At 34.6% G+C, this 18,831-nt stretch overlaps 1 protein-coding gene across 1 annotated transcript in view; it reads right to left on the bottom strand.

The window, feature by feature from the left end:
• Positions 1–464: 464 nt before the first annotated feature.
• PASK (PAS domain containing serine/threonine kinase) overlaps positions 465–18,831 on the bottom strand; it is a 28,562-nt gene continuing 10,195 nt past the window's right edge. The window contains exons 10-18 of the mRNA XM_026701114.2: positions 15,752–16,896; positions 14,359–14,540; positions 11,486–11,653; positions 10,357–10,482; positions 8,030–8,164; positions 6,287–6,486; positions 5,502–5,635; positions 2,769–2,915; positions 465–2,489 (exon numbers count right to left, since the gene is read on the bottom strand). Coding sequence (XP_026556899.2) covers positions 2,299–2,489; positions 2,769–2,915; positions 5,502–5,635; positions 6,287–6,486; positions 8,030–8,164; positions 10,357–10,482; positions 11,486–11,653; positions 14,359–14,540; positions 15,752–16,896 — 2,428 coding nt within the window. The 3' untranslated portion in view covers positions 465–2,298. The remainder of the gene's footprint in view (positions 2,490–2,768; positions 2,916–5,501; positions 5,636–6,286; positions 6,487–8,029; positions 8,165–10,356; positions 10,483–11,485; positions 11,654–14,358; positions 14,541–15,751; positions 16,897–18,831) is intronic.

Below are 18,831 nucleotides of genomic sequence, written 5' to 3'. Positions count from 1 at the left end.
CTGTAGCAGGCAGTCTGTCAAATTATGTCAATGAAAATATCTACACACATTCTAATCAAGGCATTTTCATCTCTTCAAGGAAGGTCCCTCCTGACAACACCTTTGTTTTGATCAAATGATGGTAGAGATGACATCCCCAAAAAATATAGTTATAATATTCCTGACTCTTTTAGTTGGCAGACTCACAAATTTAACTTTTTTAATGTAAGTTTTTGCTTGTTAATTTAACTGAGTTATTTTGGATAATTCATTCTCAACTGAATCTATTTTAGAAAAATGAGACTGGAAAGGAGAAAAAAAGGAGTCAGATATATCAGTTATGAGTTCTCTAAACATAGCAGGATAAAAATAATATATATTCCTTTTCTATAAATAATGGGAAATGTGCAGAACAAAAAAATCCTCCAAAAAAGAAAAAGATGGACCACAGCTGTTCATGAAAAGAAAGTAATATGAGACATACATTAAAATACTACTGTGTATTTCATTCATTTCAGCAAATGATTTAACACAATTACAGCAAATATCATTCAAAAAGTTTTCATTGTCTAAAATAGAGTATATGGCAAAAATTCAAGACATAAAATTGATCCGATTATTATGGTTGTGCAAAACAAGTGAATGAGTTGCTTCACAAAATACATTAGCTAAACAAAGCACCTATTTTTCTTGAAGCATTAACGCATCCAGCTTCTCTGGAATTTTCATAAGATTATTTTGAAGGTAATCTTAGATTTTCTATGCATGCATGCACGTTTCATTAGAATTGTCAACCAAGCAATTATCCATGAAAATACATGCAGGCAGCAATGAACAGTTTTTGAAAGAAAACGGGTATCAGTTTCAAAACACCTTTTTGCAAGTTTCTACAGCCTTACTTGTGATTTAGTCTAATTTTATCTGACAAATCTAGGTATTATGCCCAAGTGGGACATTATCTAGTGAGGCTTTCTCTTGGATTAATTTTCAATTGCATCCTTCTGTAATGTTAGTATATACAACTCTTTAGCAAACTGGATAACATGGAATCAGTCAATCTAAAAATTTGCATTTTTTCCACATTATTGTGAAATATGCACCAGGATAGAGAAATACTAGGCCTCAAGGGATAGAATGCATTAAGGACTGACTGAATAGTAGTTGTTGCTAGCAATTGATGCCTTTTTCTATACTAAAACATAAAAACACTAGTAGAATTCTTCCAAATATTTTGCTTTTCTTCTCTGTAGATTGGATAACAGCTTTCTTCATCATGAAAGGCACAAACTTCATAATACAACCAAAAAAGAACTGACACTGTGTTCCACCTCTAACAACCTTTAAAGTGAACCCTAGTAAAATAACATTCAAATTGGCATTAATATTAAGGATAGCTGCATTGCTGAAGGAAATACTCCTTAGAAGAATTAGTCAAATACAAATGTTCACCTATCAAGGTATCAAGCAACACAATCAATAAAGAGAAGTAATTATCTTCTGTGCTAAACTAATCTGAAAAAAAAGGTATTGCTCCTAAAGAGTTAAAAAAGAATTATAGAAAATTAAATTGCCAATTTATAATTCACAGGAACTATGCATGCATGTGAATGAATGCATTGGTCAAATCAACTGAACTTTCTAGAGACTATTTCTTTCAGCATAATAAAGGTTTTTAAGTAAAACTCACCTGTCAGAAACTTCTGGCTAAGATAGTTTGTTGGAAAATAAATGCCCACTTTAGCGTAGATATTGACTAACATATTAAAAAGTTGTTTTCTCTTGATATTTATAAGAAAATATTGACCTTGCGTTTAAACTTAACATGTGCAATGTTTCCTCTATTGTGAAGATTTTTCTGAAGATCATCCACAAAGCCAAAATATAGAATATTATACATACTGATTATCCCTTTAGTTATGTATCAGCTAAATTTTGGAAGATGCGGTAAAATATATGGCCATCAATAACTTTTGTTTTTTATCAGGACTCCTGTCAGTAATTCACTTAAACAAAATTTCAAATGATGTCCTGTTATTCCAATAAGAAAAATGTGAAAGATACTGTTTTTCTTTTTTTAAAAAAGGCCTAATGTATGAGGAAACTTTTGTTATAAAAGACTATAATTAGACTACTGTTATGTAGACAGGCACTATGAAGACTAAATCCCCATATATCGGAATTAAAGAATCATATCAGACGCGCTCACAGGAGGCAGAGTGAACTTGTAATTTTGCTGCTTCATTATGTTCATCACATTGATGTCCTTCTGGCATTTTTTTAGTTCACAAGACGAGTAAGATTGTGTCCAAAGTTAAGATTTCAGTGATTCTGGCATTGGGAAGAGGTTGATGGCTCTCGATCCGCAGAAGAGATAATTCCAACTAGTTGGGAATTTGCCGTCTCATGATTATTGATCTCATCATTAAAACTCTGCTCACTGTCCAGGCTTGGGATTGCCCAAATACCACCATGATTGCAACCAGTGGGATGAATTTTAAAACTGTTGTTTTCTAAAAATAAAATATTTTTATTAATATTAATAAACACCAAGTAGCAAATACCATACTATGTAACAGAAGTGTCACTGAACAGAACAAGATTTACTGATGCGCAACACACATAAATTGCACTGCACAGAAATTTATTTCAAACACATCTCTTGTGTGCTAAGACCTTGAAACAACTGTGTCAAATGCAAAATATCCCCTGTATAGAATTCTTTGAAAATCTCATTCATCTGAGAATTCATGGTAAATTAGGAACGCTGTTTTCAGAATCTTTTCTCATACCTGTTTTGTCACAAATAAATACTTTCTCCCATGCATAGTTCATCAAGTTTACAGGTTGAAACACCCAAGGATCCTGTATGACCATTTCTAGAGTTATTCGATCCTGTGGAAAAGGCTTCAAGAGTCCAGAGAGGAGACTCATCAGACCTAAAGAAAGAAAAGAGAAACACCACCATATTAGCCTTCAACTTGCCTTTCAGATATTCTACTTTCATTGACTGTAATTGTAAAATGAACAATTATTACAAACTGAAATCCAGAACACTTCAAACGTGTTTTTTTTCTCATTGTTACCTTTCTTGGCTTCATTTGTAATTACTTTCTTTTCTCAAGATGGCTTCTATTCAGTAGTGAAAATTACTGCAATAGAACCCAGGTTTCAGGATCATCTGCTTTGAATAAGGCACACTGCACCTATGCAGATATAATTCCAAAGAATTATAATTTAAAATTATAATCCTTTATGACTATCTGAAATGGATTTCTTTTTTTCTTTTAAGATATTGCAATTCATTATTTGATCCAAAGGCTACATGAAAATAAAACAATGTAAGCTAAAAGCTATGCAAATGAGTATCACTGAAATGGCATGTGTTCATAACAAAAATCACAATCTTTTTTTTCCTCACAGGACAGTCAATATAGAATGGAAATTCAGAACAAAGAATTAGCAGGGAAATGAGAATTAAATGGTCCTTATCTTATGATTTTTATATACTTCAGATTCTCCTCCCAAAACTATAGCAGGGGTGTCAAACTGGCCCACCCCCAGCTCTGTGAATGGAAAAAAACATCACAAAACGTCATGTGACGGCAACATGACACCACAAGTTTGACACCCGTGATCTACAGGAAGAGGTCATCAAGCCTTTTACAGATGACGGTTTGAAAAGTATAATTAGAACCTGAAAGTCTGAAGAAAGTACAGTAATTACATGTATTTACTTATAATACACACACACTTCCTTTATGTCACTCCTCCTGAGTTTCTATGCATCTCATATGCCAGATAAACCATAAATGTGTTTTGAAATACAGAATATAAAGTATATTATGCAGTCACCTAATTCTGAACAGTTAGCCCTCAATTAAATAACACCAGCCAAAGAATTGTTGGAAGGAAATAGTCTTTGCTTCTTTTCAAAATGTTAGTAAGAAGGCAGCCATTCTAACCTTGGCAATCTATTCCAGAGCAAAAGGGCTGCTACCGGGAGGGCTATTTCCAAGCCCCACCCACTCTTAATATCTCAGAGAACAGAATTCCTATTCTATCATTTTAGCCAAGTCAAAATGGTTAGGCCAATTCTATTTAGTTCACACAGTCCCAAAGAACCTAACAAAAATCTAAGCCAGCCCATTGAATTGGATTTAGAGGCTAAATGACAAGAGCGCATATCCTGCAATATTGGACTTACTCTGTTATACCAGAGCTGACCAATCAGGAAGTAGTAGCTGATTTTTTTTTCATCAACAACTACTTCCAAATTTCCTTGTTGAAAGCCTTAGGCCCTTACCATGCCAAAGCCAAGTCAACACAGATACAGAAATTTCAAATCGGTGTGTTGGAGATACCCAATTTCAGACTGGGTATGAAATAAGCTTAAATAGCTAAATATAAGATGAGCTATGATGCCAACAAAATGTAATGTTTTATCTTTTGCTATCTTGGAAAGGATGTGTAAGAATATAATGAATAACTTGGCCCACACAATATGTGTAATATTGAGGTCCATACTACAGGAGCATCAATATTTATTTTTTCTGAACGTCCCTCCTTCAGGGATATTTAGGCATGGTATTTTACTATTGTACTGCTATTAACAAACTGTCCAGGGCAGCCAAACTCCTTTTAGCTTTGTTATTTACCATCTGATATAAATAAAACTCTCCTTCAATGTCTCTAAATACTGCTAAATATTTATATCATAACTATACAGTACATAAATTTAAATAAAAGGGGATAGCTGCTTAATTGTCTGCAAAGATTACAGAAAAGGCCTGGTATTTTATACTTATTAGATGTTCTGTTATTAGATATTATAGTTTATGTATTATATTTTATTGCTATAAATGTTTGTGGAAATAGCATTGGTCCTGCACTTCATAATAAAGTGCCTAAGGACACAAACCTTTCCTCCTTCACTAACAGCAACTGCAACTGCTCACTCAAGGAGAATCAGAATCTTCAATCTGAAGGTTCAATCCATCTTTCATAGGCAATCTAGAAACATGATTGATGGCACTGAACACTATTTAGAAATTAAGCAAAACAAAGAAAATGCACTCCCTCCATCTAAATCCAGATAAGTCACCTCAAAGAGTGAGTGACACTATTTTCATCTTAAACCTTTATATTACCTGTCCCCATCAGGGAATCTGGGAATGCTATTTCTTGAAATGTACGACAAGTATTAAGCAACAAGGATTCCCTCCTCTTATGAATAATAAAGACCCAATGTACTGAAAAGTACAATTTATAAACAATTAACAAGAGACATGGAAAGAAGACGTCTTTCTTAACAAAATCAACAAATTATCAATCCCATTTGCAAAGTTCAGGGTTCTAGCAATATAGAAATTCTGATTTAAAGCTTCAAAAAAAATTGTTTATTTGGGCATGCCATGTGTAAGGCCAGTCATTCTATAAATTATGTTAAATAGAAAACCTAGCTGAAAAACCTTTTTCCTTTTCGCTTGATTTATAATTTGCAAACGCATTAGTGAACTACTCACCAACTGACACCTTGTAAGGAGGTCGCAATACAGCATCTATTGTTTCTTCAAGCTCACAAAAAGGATTTTCTCCAAAGATTATGGTATAAAGGGTGATACCTAGTGACCACATTTCCAGTTCTGGTCCTGAATATCTATAGAGAATTAAATAGTTAAGCTCATTGAGTTTAGCAGACAAAATCATCCAATATAGAAATACAAACAAAAGAAATTTTAAAAAATAGTGCCCAGGAACAAAATGTATCCAAATATACCTTCTTCCCACCAAATGACGTGTTGTTCTGTCCTTTCTCACCTTTTCCCCTAAAGCTTTCTCTATTATTGGGAAGAGATCTGATTAGGGGCTATATGATTCCCAAAAGTGAGGGAGATTCAAAATTAAACAGAAATGTTATAGTTCAATAATATTTTAATTTAATAAGGATGCTGGGTATAACCAAGAAATCTGCCACAAATCACAAATTCTTGTGTTTTTCAGAGTAGGAAATTATAATTAAAAGCTTTTTAAAAAAACAATATGTTAAAAACATTTAAAATTGTGGATTAATATTTGCTATGATTTCCTAGTTTGACTGAACCTGGACATCATAAAAATTTCCTAGATTTTTACTCAGCTTGCTAGACAGCCCGACAATATATTCATAACTCATTTTATTAATTTTAAATATGATAAAATTTCCGTGGTGTTTCCCTATGTGAATTTTGGAGTTAATACACAGCCTCTCCCCTAAATCACACTAATATACTCTGTTGAAACATAAATATTATTTGAAAATCATACATACGGATTGCCTGATAGCACTTCTGGAGAGCAATACTCAATTGTCCCACAAAAAGTATAGAACATTTTGCCAGGTTCCAAATAAGCAGCTGAGCCAAAGTCTATTAGTTTGATTGTGAAATCTTCAGCAATTATGATGTTCTCATCTTTTATGTCTCTGTGAAGAATATTCCTAGAGCGAAGATAGTTCACTGCAGATATGAGCTGGTGCACAAATAAGATGAGATCAGAATAGCACCCATTCCAGACAATAAAGTAACTGTAACCAAAGAAATAATTATATGTTCTGCTTAAAATCTTATTATTAGCTTTTTGCCTTTAAATAGATATGTAATTAAGAGAATATGAAATTCACATTTCATTTTAATCTGCTTCTGTAGTGATTAAAACTCAAAATGTCACTACTGTTTTATGTATTACTAGAAGCAATATTTCATACACTTTATTTTGTTAAGTAACATTTTCATTAGAACTATTCCATGAGGAAGATGAGCGGGATAATGCCTCTTCTGATTATATGAGACCAATAGAACTAATAATAATCTAATTCAGGGTAAACACTTGTTCATTTATTATTAGTTTTATTCCACCTTTTTTATATATTTTGATCAAATCAAGTTAGTGAATACACTTAATATTACTGCCTTCTATCTTCCCTACAACAACATTGTGACACAGATTGGGTTGAGAGAGTGTGACTGGTCACTGTAAAAAATAAAAAAAATGTAAAGAGAGTGTGACTAGCCTGAAGTCACCCAGCCAGCTTTCAGCCTAAAGGAGGCCTATTGCTCCTGGTTTCTAGGCCAGCCCTTTAACTACAGCACCAGATAAGTTCCCAATTCTCCAGGATTAATATTTACTGTAGTCCATAAATGCAGATCTCATCATATTTCTTCTGCCTTTAGGCAGACAAACATTTAAGCAAGACCAATTATTGCCTCTAGTTTTGGCCTAGAGGAGAGAATAAGAAATCGCAGAAATTTTAAGATGGAGAAAAGTGCACCACAGAGATCAGTTCTTTACCAAAGAAGACTACTGCGATGTATATAAAGTTGTAGCAAATAAGTAACAAGGAAAGCAGTAACCAATATCTTCTCATGCTCTATTTGCAACAACAACAAAATAGCTTTTACCGCCCCTCCCCATTTATACATAAGTCTCTTGCTCTTCCATCTTTTTTTCTTGTGGTCAATATGACACCTAAATCATGATTAGTCTGTCAGCAGCATTAGTGGTTCTAAGGAACAAAATTACAGATTTCCTAGGTACGATTTTTATTTTAATATTACCACCTTTTATTACATGATTCACTCAAATATACATATACATATGTGTGTGTGTGCATGTGTGTATGTGTATTAGAGAGAGAAAAATATACTGTAATAGTAAAAAGAGGTTTTGTTAAAATTTGATTGCAAATATATATATAGCATTCACCTTAAGCATTTTAGTTTATGAATGAAGTTACAGGTCAGACCAAATATAGAATGCCCTTTGGAATACAGATCAAGACACATACGCAAGAAACAACATCACAGCCCCATTATAAACTTTGTGATATTCCTTTATAGGATAAAATATCACAGATACCCCAGATCAAGACTAGGCATATATATAAGAAGAGGAAGCTAACTCCTTATGCCTCTGCCTCGATTTGGATTCAAACTTGAAATCTATACCTGGATAACATTTTTTTTTACCATCTTATCAGTTCTTTATTGCAGATTGCATTTTAAAAAAATCTCACCTGCCGGAATATGTAACTTGCCAAAGGCTCATCCAAATCAGGTTGATTATCAATGAATGTGAAGAGATCTAAACCGGTTCCATGCTTCTCCATCACTAGTTGAAAGAACTGTTGGTTCTCAAATATATCTAGCACCTAACGTCAAAGAACATAGTATGAACAACTTTTTTAAATAACTCAATAAATTTCATATTCCACTGGACCCTTATCACTTCAAAAGTATTAAACAATCTACTTTTTATTTATTTACTGGATTTATTTATTATATTAATTTATTTTGGGGACTTATATCCTGCTGATTTCAATAAACTCTCAGCAGTTTACAATAAATACAATGAAATCACAATTTAAGTAATTACACAGAATTCAAACATAAGCTGTAATAAATAAGAGCAAAATAATAAAAGTGATAAAAAATGCTGTCTAAAACAATCCAGTTTTTAATAGCTTCTTCAAGTAAGAAAAGGGCTACAATACGGGTAGTCTTCAACTTACAACAGTTCATTTAGAGACCATTTCAAGTTACAATGGCACTGAAAAAAAAATACTTAAGACAGTTGCAACATCCCCATGGTGATCAAAATTCAGACGCTTGGCAACTGAGACATATATGACAGAGCAATGTCCCAGGGTCATGTGATCACCTTTTGCAAACTTGTGGCAAGGAAAGTCAATGGGGAAGCCAGATTCACTTAACAACCTTGTTACTAACTTAACCACTGCAGTGATTCAATTAACAACTGTGACAAGAAAGGTCATAAAATGGAACAAAATTCACTTAAATGTTCTGCTTAGCAACAGAAATTTTGGGTTTAATTGTGGTCATAAGTTGAGGACTAGCTATAGTTTTATTTCCAATGGGAGACTGATGGAGAGAAGTGTGCCTTGTCTTGGTTCTTCTAACCTCAGGAGTATGGAATCACTAGCAGCTACAAGATCTGATAGGTCAAGCCAATCTAGTTGGAAGTAGTCAGTCCTGTAAAGTGGAGCCATGAAGGGCTTTACAAGCCAATACCACCAACTTGTGGGGGTACTTAGAAGCTTACTGAGAACCAGTGCAAGGCCCTCAGAATTAGTGTTATATGTACCCAATGTCAGGAATGGATAAGTACATGAGTCACTGCCTTCTGGACTAGCTTTATATTATAGGGCCATGTGAAATATTTTGCAATATAATCCAATTGGGGGATAATGAAAGTATGAATCATTATAGCTAGATTGCCTTGCAACTATTGTCTCCAGGAAGGACACCACGTGAACAACCTGCAAAGCACTAAAATCAATAGGGAAGCCTTGTGTAAACAGTAATTTCGTCTTATTAGGCTTCAGCTATAGTCTGTTGTCTCCCATTCAGACCCTTATAGCATTCAAGCACTGGAGCAGGATCAACAGGATCTCCTCTAAAACCCAAGGTAATAAAAGCTGGATATCATCAGCATATTGATGATACCACATCTTGAATCATCAAATAACGTCATCTAATAGTTTCACGTACATCAGGGATGTCAAATTGGCGGCTGGATGCATCACGCGCAGGCCATGCCCACCCCAGCTCCATGAATGGGAAAACCATCAAGAAATGTCAGATGATGGCAATGTGATGCAGTGAGTTTGACACCTGTGATGTAGGTATTTAAAAGTATAGGACAGGGGTGGGCCTTTCAGTACTGCATGTCAGAGGCTGTTGGGCCAATTCCTTCTTCCCCATCACCACTGATTGAAACTATACACTGATGAAAGAGCAGAACCACTGCAGAATTATGCCACCAATCCAAACCCCCAAAGGTGATTCAGTAATGTACCATCTTACAATTACAGCACAAAGGAAAATAATATTTTGATAGTTAAAATAAAACTTTCTCATTTTGGCTGAGGACAGATGTTAGGGACAAAGAGCTGAATGGGGCTGTGTATTGAGCTTAGAGTGTATCAGGCACATGGATAAGTTTTTCTCATTGATCTAAACCTTATGAGTTTATTCTAGGCTAACATTATAATTTTCAAATGTTTCCATCTCACAATTATGGAAAAGCACAACTCTATGTCTTATGCCGCCTTCTTCTTAGAGAAATAGATTCAGACATTTTCATCTTACATTTCAGGAGAACTAGTATAAAATGAGCAAACTAAGTCACAGATTAAATCCTAGCAAGAAGTCAAATCAAGAACAAAATACAGAAATGATGAATGATCCAATGCTTGAATTTCCATGTTTGGAAATTTGCTATATTCTATTAAGACCAAATAAAATGGTTTCACATATACTAATACAAGGGGCTTAATTCCTGAAGTTATATTTATATATCTGCTTAACAGGTCTACTATACCTTGATAATATTGGGATGTTGAAGTTTCCTCAGAATAGCAATCTCCTGAGTAATAGTCCCTAGTTCAGGATCTTCTACCCAGCAGTAGTCTAATACCCTTCCTTTCCAAATGAATTTCACTACAACCTATGAATAATAAGATGCAAAGGAATAATTAGACCAAATTTGGACAGGATAGGAAGCAGCTTAATTTACTTTTTATCTATGTTACAGATTTTTAAAAATAGTTTATACTTAAGTTGTACAATGGCATTTCAAATAGGTATGCATTTTAAATTTATTGGTTTGCTTAAAGAACTATAGACTGAATCACATATCATGATGGCATGGGAAGGGCATTTGTACATGCATTACTTTTTCCTCCCAATAATTCAGTGATTTAATAGAAATTGGTCAACTGAATTTGATTTGATTTGTTAAAAAGAAAAGCAAGGCAATCTGAGTAGGCATTTACTAGTTCGCTTCATAATTTAGACATATTGAATATTTACTTTTAAATCAGTGTTTCTTAATTTTGGCAGCTTCTTGTGGTGTAGCCTTCAACATGCAGAATCCCCTGGTCAACGTGGCCATTGCTCAGAATTCTAGGAGTTGAAGTCCATATATTGCCAAAGTTGGGAAACAGAGGTTTAAATCAATGTAAAGATTCATTACCCGAGACAAAAACGAAAGAAAGGATATTTTTTTCTTCTTTTTGAAAACAAAATACAGGTAGCTGTCACTTACTGATCACTCATTCAGCAATCATTCAAAGTTGCAACCAGATTTACAATCAGAGTAAGCAGGCACACAATGGGGAATACACTGGCTGTGTCAAATGCAGTCATGTCTTTTGATATGTATACCTTATTATATATGCCTGCTTATTCTGCTCAAATTTCTTCTTTGATTATCATGTGGTTGCAGGATGCTACAGAGGTAGCAAATGGTTGTAAATTCGTCAGTTATTTTTTCAGCACTGTCATAACAGCCATTGAATAAGAGGTCAGTAAGGACTATCTGTATCTATCTAGAGTATAAAAGAAAGATATTTCTTAATAATGCACAGCACACGTAAAACAACATAATGCACTGTGACAAGCAGCTAATACTAACTTGACTGTTAATTTTAAGCAAATAGCATTTTTACCTCTTTCTCGTCCATTTTGCATTTTCCTGTCCAGACAAACCCGAAAGCTCCTTTTCCAATAAAAGTAACAGTATCGTATTTCTCTCCATAGCCTCCCTCACAAGCTTTCAGTCTTTCTAATTCTTCGGCTCTTCGTGAATTCTCAAATAAGGGTGTGGTTTTGATTATCTGCAGCCAAAAAAATAATAATAATTGATGCACATTATAACAGCTTAGTGAACTAATTATAACCAATAAAAGAGAAAAATGAGGAAAAATGTAGGAAATATATTAAAGACAGGTAAATATTTCATCTGTAGCTTTCCTCAAATTGTTGATTTTTTTGAGCTATTCCTATATTTTAAATCACTAATTAATTTTGAAATTCAATTATTACTCTAAACACATGAGGATGCTCCGAGAATTAGCCTAAAGCGGGGACATCAATCTAATTAATAAAGGAATGCACATCCAAAGATAAACCAAACTTGCTCCAGGTTTACCAGATGTACTTGTAACTAGGTACCTAGTAATCCTGAAAATATGGCAGTTTCAATTATCGTTAAAATGACAACACCCTGTTTCTGTCAAAATTATCATCCAATTCTGTCTGTTTTTGTTAGAGATTTCTTGCAAATTGTGCAGAACTGCCAAGAAATGCCTAGAATGTTCATGAATGTTCTAAAAGGGTGAGTTGGATTATGCTTCGATTGAGTTAAGAATTCAGGTACATAACTCTGTGTGTGTGTGTACTGGACAGGGGTACAGGGAGAGAGAATCAAAAATAGAGAAAAATAAATGCAAACATGATATGTTACATAGATAATGGAAAGAGAGCTAATTCTGAATTCAGTAAGGCACTTCTGAGGGTTACAATGTTGGGAATCTGATGGTAAATATATATAAAACATTTCAGGAAGATTAGACTGTCTGCATATACTGTGCAGAACATATCCTTGCAAATGAACCAAAATATTATATAAATGCTCTGAGTTTCCTATCTTCTGAGTTCCTATAATGTTTTTCCCCCAAAGGGAACTAAATCTACCCTCCAAAAAAGATATGCATAGGGAAATGGAAATGCATGATATGCCTGGTGCAAAAGGCAACTTTTTTTGAAACTTCAAAGAAGAAATTTGTGCTGTGTTACTGTTTTAAGCAAAAACATCATCCCAGACTGGTGGCCAGTTCTCAAGAGACCATTGTTTTTTATAGTAATGATGGCACTGCTGCAGCCACTATAACATACTTCATTTATAGAATGACTGCTCATCTTGCTGAGATATTGAGCAAGTAATTGCAGAAACTTTAGTTTTTTTCCAAACAAATTAATCCTTCCAACAAAAATTTAGGGACCCTAATTAGAGGATTTTAAGAGTTTAATGGATATGAAAGTTAATTGACTAGGACTAGGCACTCAATGTCACATTAACCAGGGCATATTCTCTGGTTTCCACTGCCATCTGGTGGTCTGATTTTCATCTTTTCAGTCACTGAGTTTTGGCCAAAACTCTAGTTTGGATAGTTTGGGTTTTTCATTATTGACAATATAAAAGTGTTTTCTGAACGCTTGTCTGTTCACAAATTCAAACATGGCACATTATTCATTAAAACAATGAATAAAGAAAAAACCCTTTAAAAGAAAAAGAAAAAATGTCAACAGAGGGGCAAGAGATTTTTACGAGCTATAAATTAAGGATTAGAGGGTGTACAGGGAGAAGTTAAACAATCTATTCTGGGGAATGCCAGTGAGTTTTTCAGCAAAAATCCTAGCATTAAAATGTAGCTACAGGGTCCCTGCCCTTTCTAGGATATATAAATAATTTCGTATTGGATGATTTAATCACACTTTGTAGGTTTCCTCAACGGTTTCTACTTCCAGTTAAATCACTATGCTCATTATAAAGAATGAGCATTCCCTTTTATTTTCTGCCTGACAATTTTTTTTGTTAGAAACAATAATTTTGTCATTAAATTCTCTAAACACAAATCTCTTTGCCAAAATCAGCAGATATGGAGAATGGTTACTTTGCCTTTCACGTCTTAAGAGGGAGCAAATATTATATGTGTTATATTTATCTTGCATCATTCACTGAAGAGCTGGAGCAGCTCCCCTTTGAGGATATATAGCAGTAATTTGGTTTATTTAGTTTAGAAAAAGGGGAAAGGGGGATAATTTTAAAAGTATGTATACAATCATGTACAACACTGGTGATGCATTGTAGAGGCTTTGTCTCATTCTTAAAATATCAGAATATAAAGACATTAATGAAAACTAAATTCAGAGAAATTCAGGACCAGTAAAAGGAGACATTTAAATACTTGTTTATTCTGTAAAGTAGATGGGGTTGAGAGAGAATGACTGGCATAGTCATCCATTGAATTTTCATAGGTACATCTTTTGTTGAACTTAGTTTTTTCCAGTCATAGTGCAAAAACCTTAGCCACTATATTTTAGTTAAAAAAATATCCTAAAACCACCATCTGCAGTTAAAACTGTGGAAATTGTTTTCAGCATTGTAATGCTGAATGCATTTTAGAAAGTTATGAACAAGTTTAAGGAAGATCAGGCTGTCAGTAGTTATTAAAGTTAATTATTACTTACTAAAATATAGGCAGCATGTTTTAAATACTGGTTGTTAATAAGTGTCAATGGGAGAGGGCAATTATCCTTTGGCCTAGTAAAGTGAGTTGATCACATTAGTATCAGTAACACTCCAATAGCTACTGTTTGCTCACAGGGATTGTACCCCTATTAGACCAGCAACTTCAACAACTTTTAAAATGTGTGGATTTCAACTCACAAAACTCCAGTGAGCAGGGCTGGCTGGACTAATGCTAGGAAATACTGCAATAGCTAATGTGTACGAGTATGTAGAAATCAATATACTTACTTCTGCCAAATTAACAGCTGAGATTTCATCTAATGTTTGGCAGGAACTGCCCAAGCTAGAAAGAAGTAATTGTGTCTTTGCTGCTGCTTGTTTCTGGCTTCGGAAAAGGTCTCTCATAACCCAAATACAAAAAAGAGCAGCGGGATCATGCAATTCCACACGTTTCACCTCAAAGAGTATGCCTGCAAAATTATTAACCAAGATAAAAACTCATAAAACATATAAAATGAGATAGAGAAAAGTACAATAATCTGAGAGTGAGATTCTGAAGCCCCTACATATATCATGGATTTTAATATTGCAGCTAAACTCTTCAGAAATATATAAACATAACCAATATTGGCTAATGTAAGAACAAAATTGAACAGTGAAATAAAAGCATTATTACTAGTCTTTTTTCACTAGAGGAAAATGGAATATTTCCTGTGGAATTTTAAATATAAACAATTATACTTACTGTTAAAGAAATTCATACTTAACAATAAAACTCCTGTTTTATGACACTATGGTCCCTTAATTCAGGGTAGTCAGGGCAACTGGATGGAGCTCAGAGATTACTGACCAGATGCCCTTCCTGACATCTACATGAACCTTGAAGCAGATTTTTTTCCCTTTGCGCCTTATGAGAGAAACATTTGCCACTGCTTAAGATTGAACTCTCAGCCTTCTGAGTAGGAAGCAAGTGTCTTCACCATTAGGTCACTATACTGCTCAAACCCATACTTAACAATATAATTCTAAAATAATTCATGATTAAACAGTATAGCTTTGGTCAGCCTAAATATTGCATGTTCTAGAGTTGCTGGGACAGTAACTGCCAAAATTCTCAATCCATGCATATTGGAGACTACCTGGTAGGAAAAGCTAACTTTTGACTTTCAAAACACCTTGAGATTTGTTCAGTGCTGTGAGTCAAGGCTGGAAGAGTTGCCAAATAGCCAAATTCTTCCAAAATATGTCTCCAACATCCCTCCAGAAATTTAGATTGTAGGACCTTATATTTTCAAAAAGCTATAAAGCCTGGCATGCATTAGCACTTGATATGTGATTTTATTTCAATCAACAAAAGAAAATCTATAGCCAAATTGTTATTAACTATGATTATAGATTTTAAATTTTATCTGTCTATGTATTGTTCTTAATCCAGTTGTGGTATATGGTTAGGTATGGCACTCGAGAATATGCCATGATTGGTCTATAAGGAAGGAAGGAAGGAATACTATCAACCAAGAGAAATTAGATTAACATTTAGTTTGGTTAGATTGTGTGTTCATACGTTTTCTTTGGTATTCAATATTCATCCTTTTCATAATAAACTCCCATTCCCTGTAGCTTTCTAAATGATTTTTATTAAAGATCAGAGGGAGAGCAGTAACAATTGCTTCCAACTTACTGAGTCGAGAACCATCTCGGTGATAGCAATTACCAGTATAGCTGCCTTCTAGTATTTCAGTGTTCGAATCAGTTGTTGGAGATAGCACATTTTCTAGTTTTACAGGTGTTGATGTTACTTGTGCCATATGCTGCTGCTTTAATATCAGAAAGTCTTCTTCAGACCCAACATTACTTTTTAGTGAATTTATTTCTAGATCATCCCTTAAAATTGGTACAGCACTTTCAAGTTCTGAAGTACAAAGTATAGAGAAATCATTGTCAAAGTACTCAGAAGGCTTATTAACAAACAAGTTCTTTTGACTGGCTGATGGAGAGATACCATTCAACAGAAACTCCAACTGATCACTTGCAATATTATTTGTCTGATCCAGAGACTGAACAAGATCTTTTGCATCTAAGGAAAGTTCTATTGGTCGACAGGCAGCACTTGGGTCAGATCTCACCTCTTCATTAATCCCCAGGTTCATCAGTCCACAGCAAACAGAATGGTTACTACCCACATTCTCACTTCCCATAATTATAGAGTCGTCATAAAGTTTTGATGATCCTCCATGTATAGGGAGACTACTGCTCTTTTTTGCAGGCAAAAAACCTGAGGAATCAATAGTTGAACTTTCTAAGGAATTATTCTCAAATGTTAAGCTATTGGCTCTATTCATTAGAGTTCTGGGTGGAACTGCCTGACTTTGCCTTGGGTTAGATGCTGTATTGTCCTTTGGCTCATCCAGTGTTGGAGTTCCAAATGACCCATGTACAATTTCACAAGGTACATTTGCCTCAAGTTGTAATTCAGCTTTTAATAATTTTTTATCAAATGTCTCACTGCCCAGGAGAGAATGTTTTCTTCCTCTTCTTATTGTGGAAGGCTGGTGCTTCACAATATCTTGTGGTGAAGTAGAATCGTGTCTGTTCAAATTGTCATTTTCTTCCTGAATTAGTTCATAAGTACTTCTGGAAAGGCAATTACTTCTATCATCTAATACATTCGATTCTGAATGATTTTGTTTTAGAGAATGTAATTCATTCATCTGATGGATAGCAGATTGTCCAGTCTCTTTTTCAGTGCCATCTTCATAATTTAGATTTTCAGAAGATATAGCTTCATTAGTAGCTAGCACATTATTGCTAGGTATATGGTTTCCGCTGCAAAAAAGAAGATTTATTTTGTTATATTGAACCCAGTATCTTTCTCACCATGTTCTCCACTCACCCATAATTTATTTGTATTCCTTCTTTAGAATGCAAGGACTTGCATTAATAAAACTATTCACATAGCACAGACTAAAGAAGCTACTTGGATAAGCAGTAAAATGTTTCAAACCAAAAAAGAAAATAAGTCCAATTATCATGACTCAACTTCCAAACAACTCTTCCTGGATGACTGAGAATCTTCACTGATATATTCACATAGCACAATTAAATAAAATAATGTCACTGAAAACAATAGCATGATTACTGATAGCCAATCTGACTTTGTTAAAAAGAGATCACGTCAAAGAGATTTTGTCTCCTTTGATAAACTACTCTAGCGACAAGAAGAATGCTACAGATCCACTTTGATTTCAGCAAAGGTTTTAAAATGATTCTGCAAACTATTAAAGTATAATTTGCATGGTACTATAGTAAATTTGGCTAACTGTACTCAGAAAGACAGCACTAATAGCTCAACACTGTATTCGAAAGTAGAGCCAATGGCTGATCTCCCTGAACAGCCATTGGTTCTACTTTCAAATACAGTGTTGAGCTATGTTTTAGGACCAGTATTACTCAACATTTTTATTAATGATCTAGAAAATAGGATTGATAAATTTATTATCAAATTTGGAGATAACACAAATTGGGAGATCTGATCAACACAGAATTAGCAAAAAACACATCTCAGATAAAGCAGTGCATTCAGTATGCCAGCAAATTTGGAAAACTCAACAATGACCACCACAGTATTTGGAAAAAAAAGTCAGTTTACATTCCAATCCCAAAGGGCAATGCCAAACAATGTTCAAACTACCATTCAATTGTGATCATTTCACACTAGCAAGGTCATGTTTAAGATTGTACAAGCTAGGCTTTAGCAATATGTAGACCAAGAACTATCAGAAATACAAGACGGGTTTTGAAGAGGCACAGAAATTAGAGATCAAAATACCAACATTCGCTGGATTATGGAGAAAGCAAGGGAGTTCCACAAAAACATCTCCTTCTGCTTCATTTACTACACTAAAGCCTTTGATTGTGTGGATCTTTGGCAAGTTCTTAAAGAGATGGAAGACTAGACTACCTTACTTGTCTCCTGAGAATTTCTATGCAGGTCAAGGACAATCAGAACCTGATGTGGAACAACAGATTGGTTCAAAATAGGGAAAGGAGTATAATAAGGCTGTATCACGCTGCTTATTTAAATTATATACAGAATACATCATGCAAAATGCTGTGCTAGATGAATCACACAGCGGAATTAAGATTGTGGGAGAAATATCAACAACCTCAGACATGCAGACAGTACTACTGTATTGGCAGAAAGTGAAGAGAAACCAAAGAGCCTCAGGGTAACAGCAGCCATGAAATTAAAAGATCCTTGCTCCTCAGGAGGAAAGCTACGGCAAACTTAAAACAGCATATTAAAAGCAGAGACATCACCTTGCTGACAAGGGTCCTATGATATGGTTTTCTCAGTAATAATGTATGGCTGTGAGAGTTGGACCATAAGGAAGGCTGAGCGCTGAAGAACGGATGCTTTCAAATTGTGGTATTGGAGAAGACTCTTGAGAGTCTCTTGGTCTGCAAGGAAATTGAATCAGTCAATCCTAAAGGAAATCAACCCTGACTTGAAGGACAGATACTGAAGGTGAAGCTCAAATACTTTGGGCACCAAATGAGAATAGCAATATCAATAGCAGATAGACTTCTATACTGCATCACAGTGCTTTACAGCCCTCTCTAAGCAGTTTACTCTCAGCATGTTGCCTCCAACAATCTGAATCCTCATTTTACCAACCTTGGAAGAATGGAAGGCTTGAGTCAGTCAGAACTGAACTACTGGCAGCTGGCAGTCAGCAAAAGTAGCCTACAGTGTGGCAC

The sequence above is a fragment of the Pseudonaja textilis genome, chromosome 4 (assembly GCF_049901715.1).
Source record: "Pseudonaja textilis isolate UNSWEBS1 chromosome 4, rPseTex1.2, whole genome shotgun sequence".
In the NCBI taxonomy this organism is placed as follows: Eukaryota; Metazoa; Chordata; class Lepidosauria; order Squamata; family Elapidae; genus Pseudonaja; species Pseudonaja textilis.
This window is presented reverse-complemented; position numbering and strand designations above follow the sequence as displayed.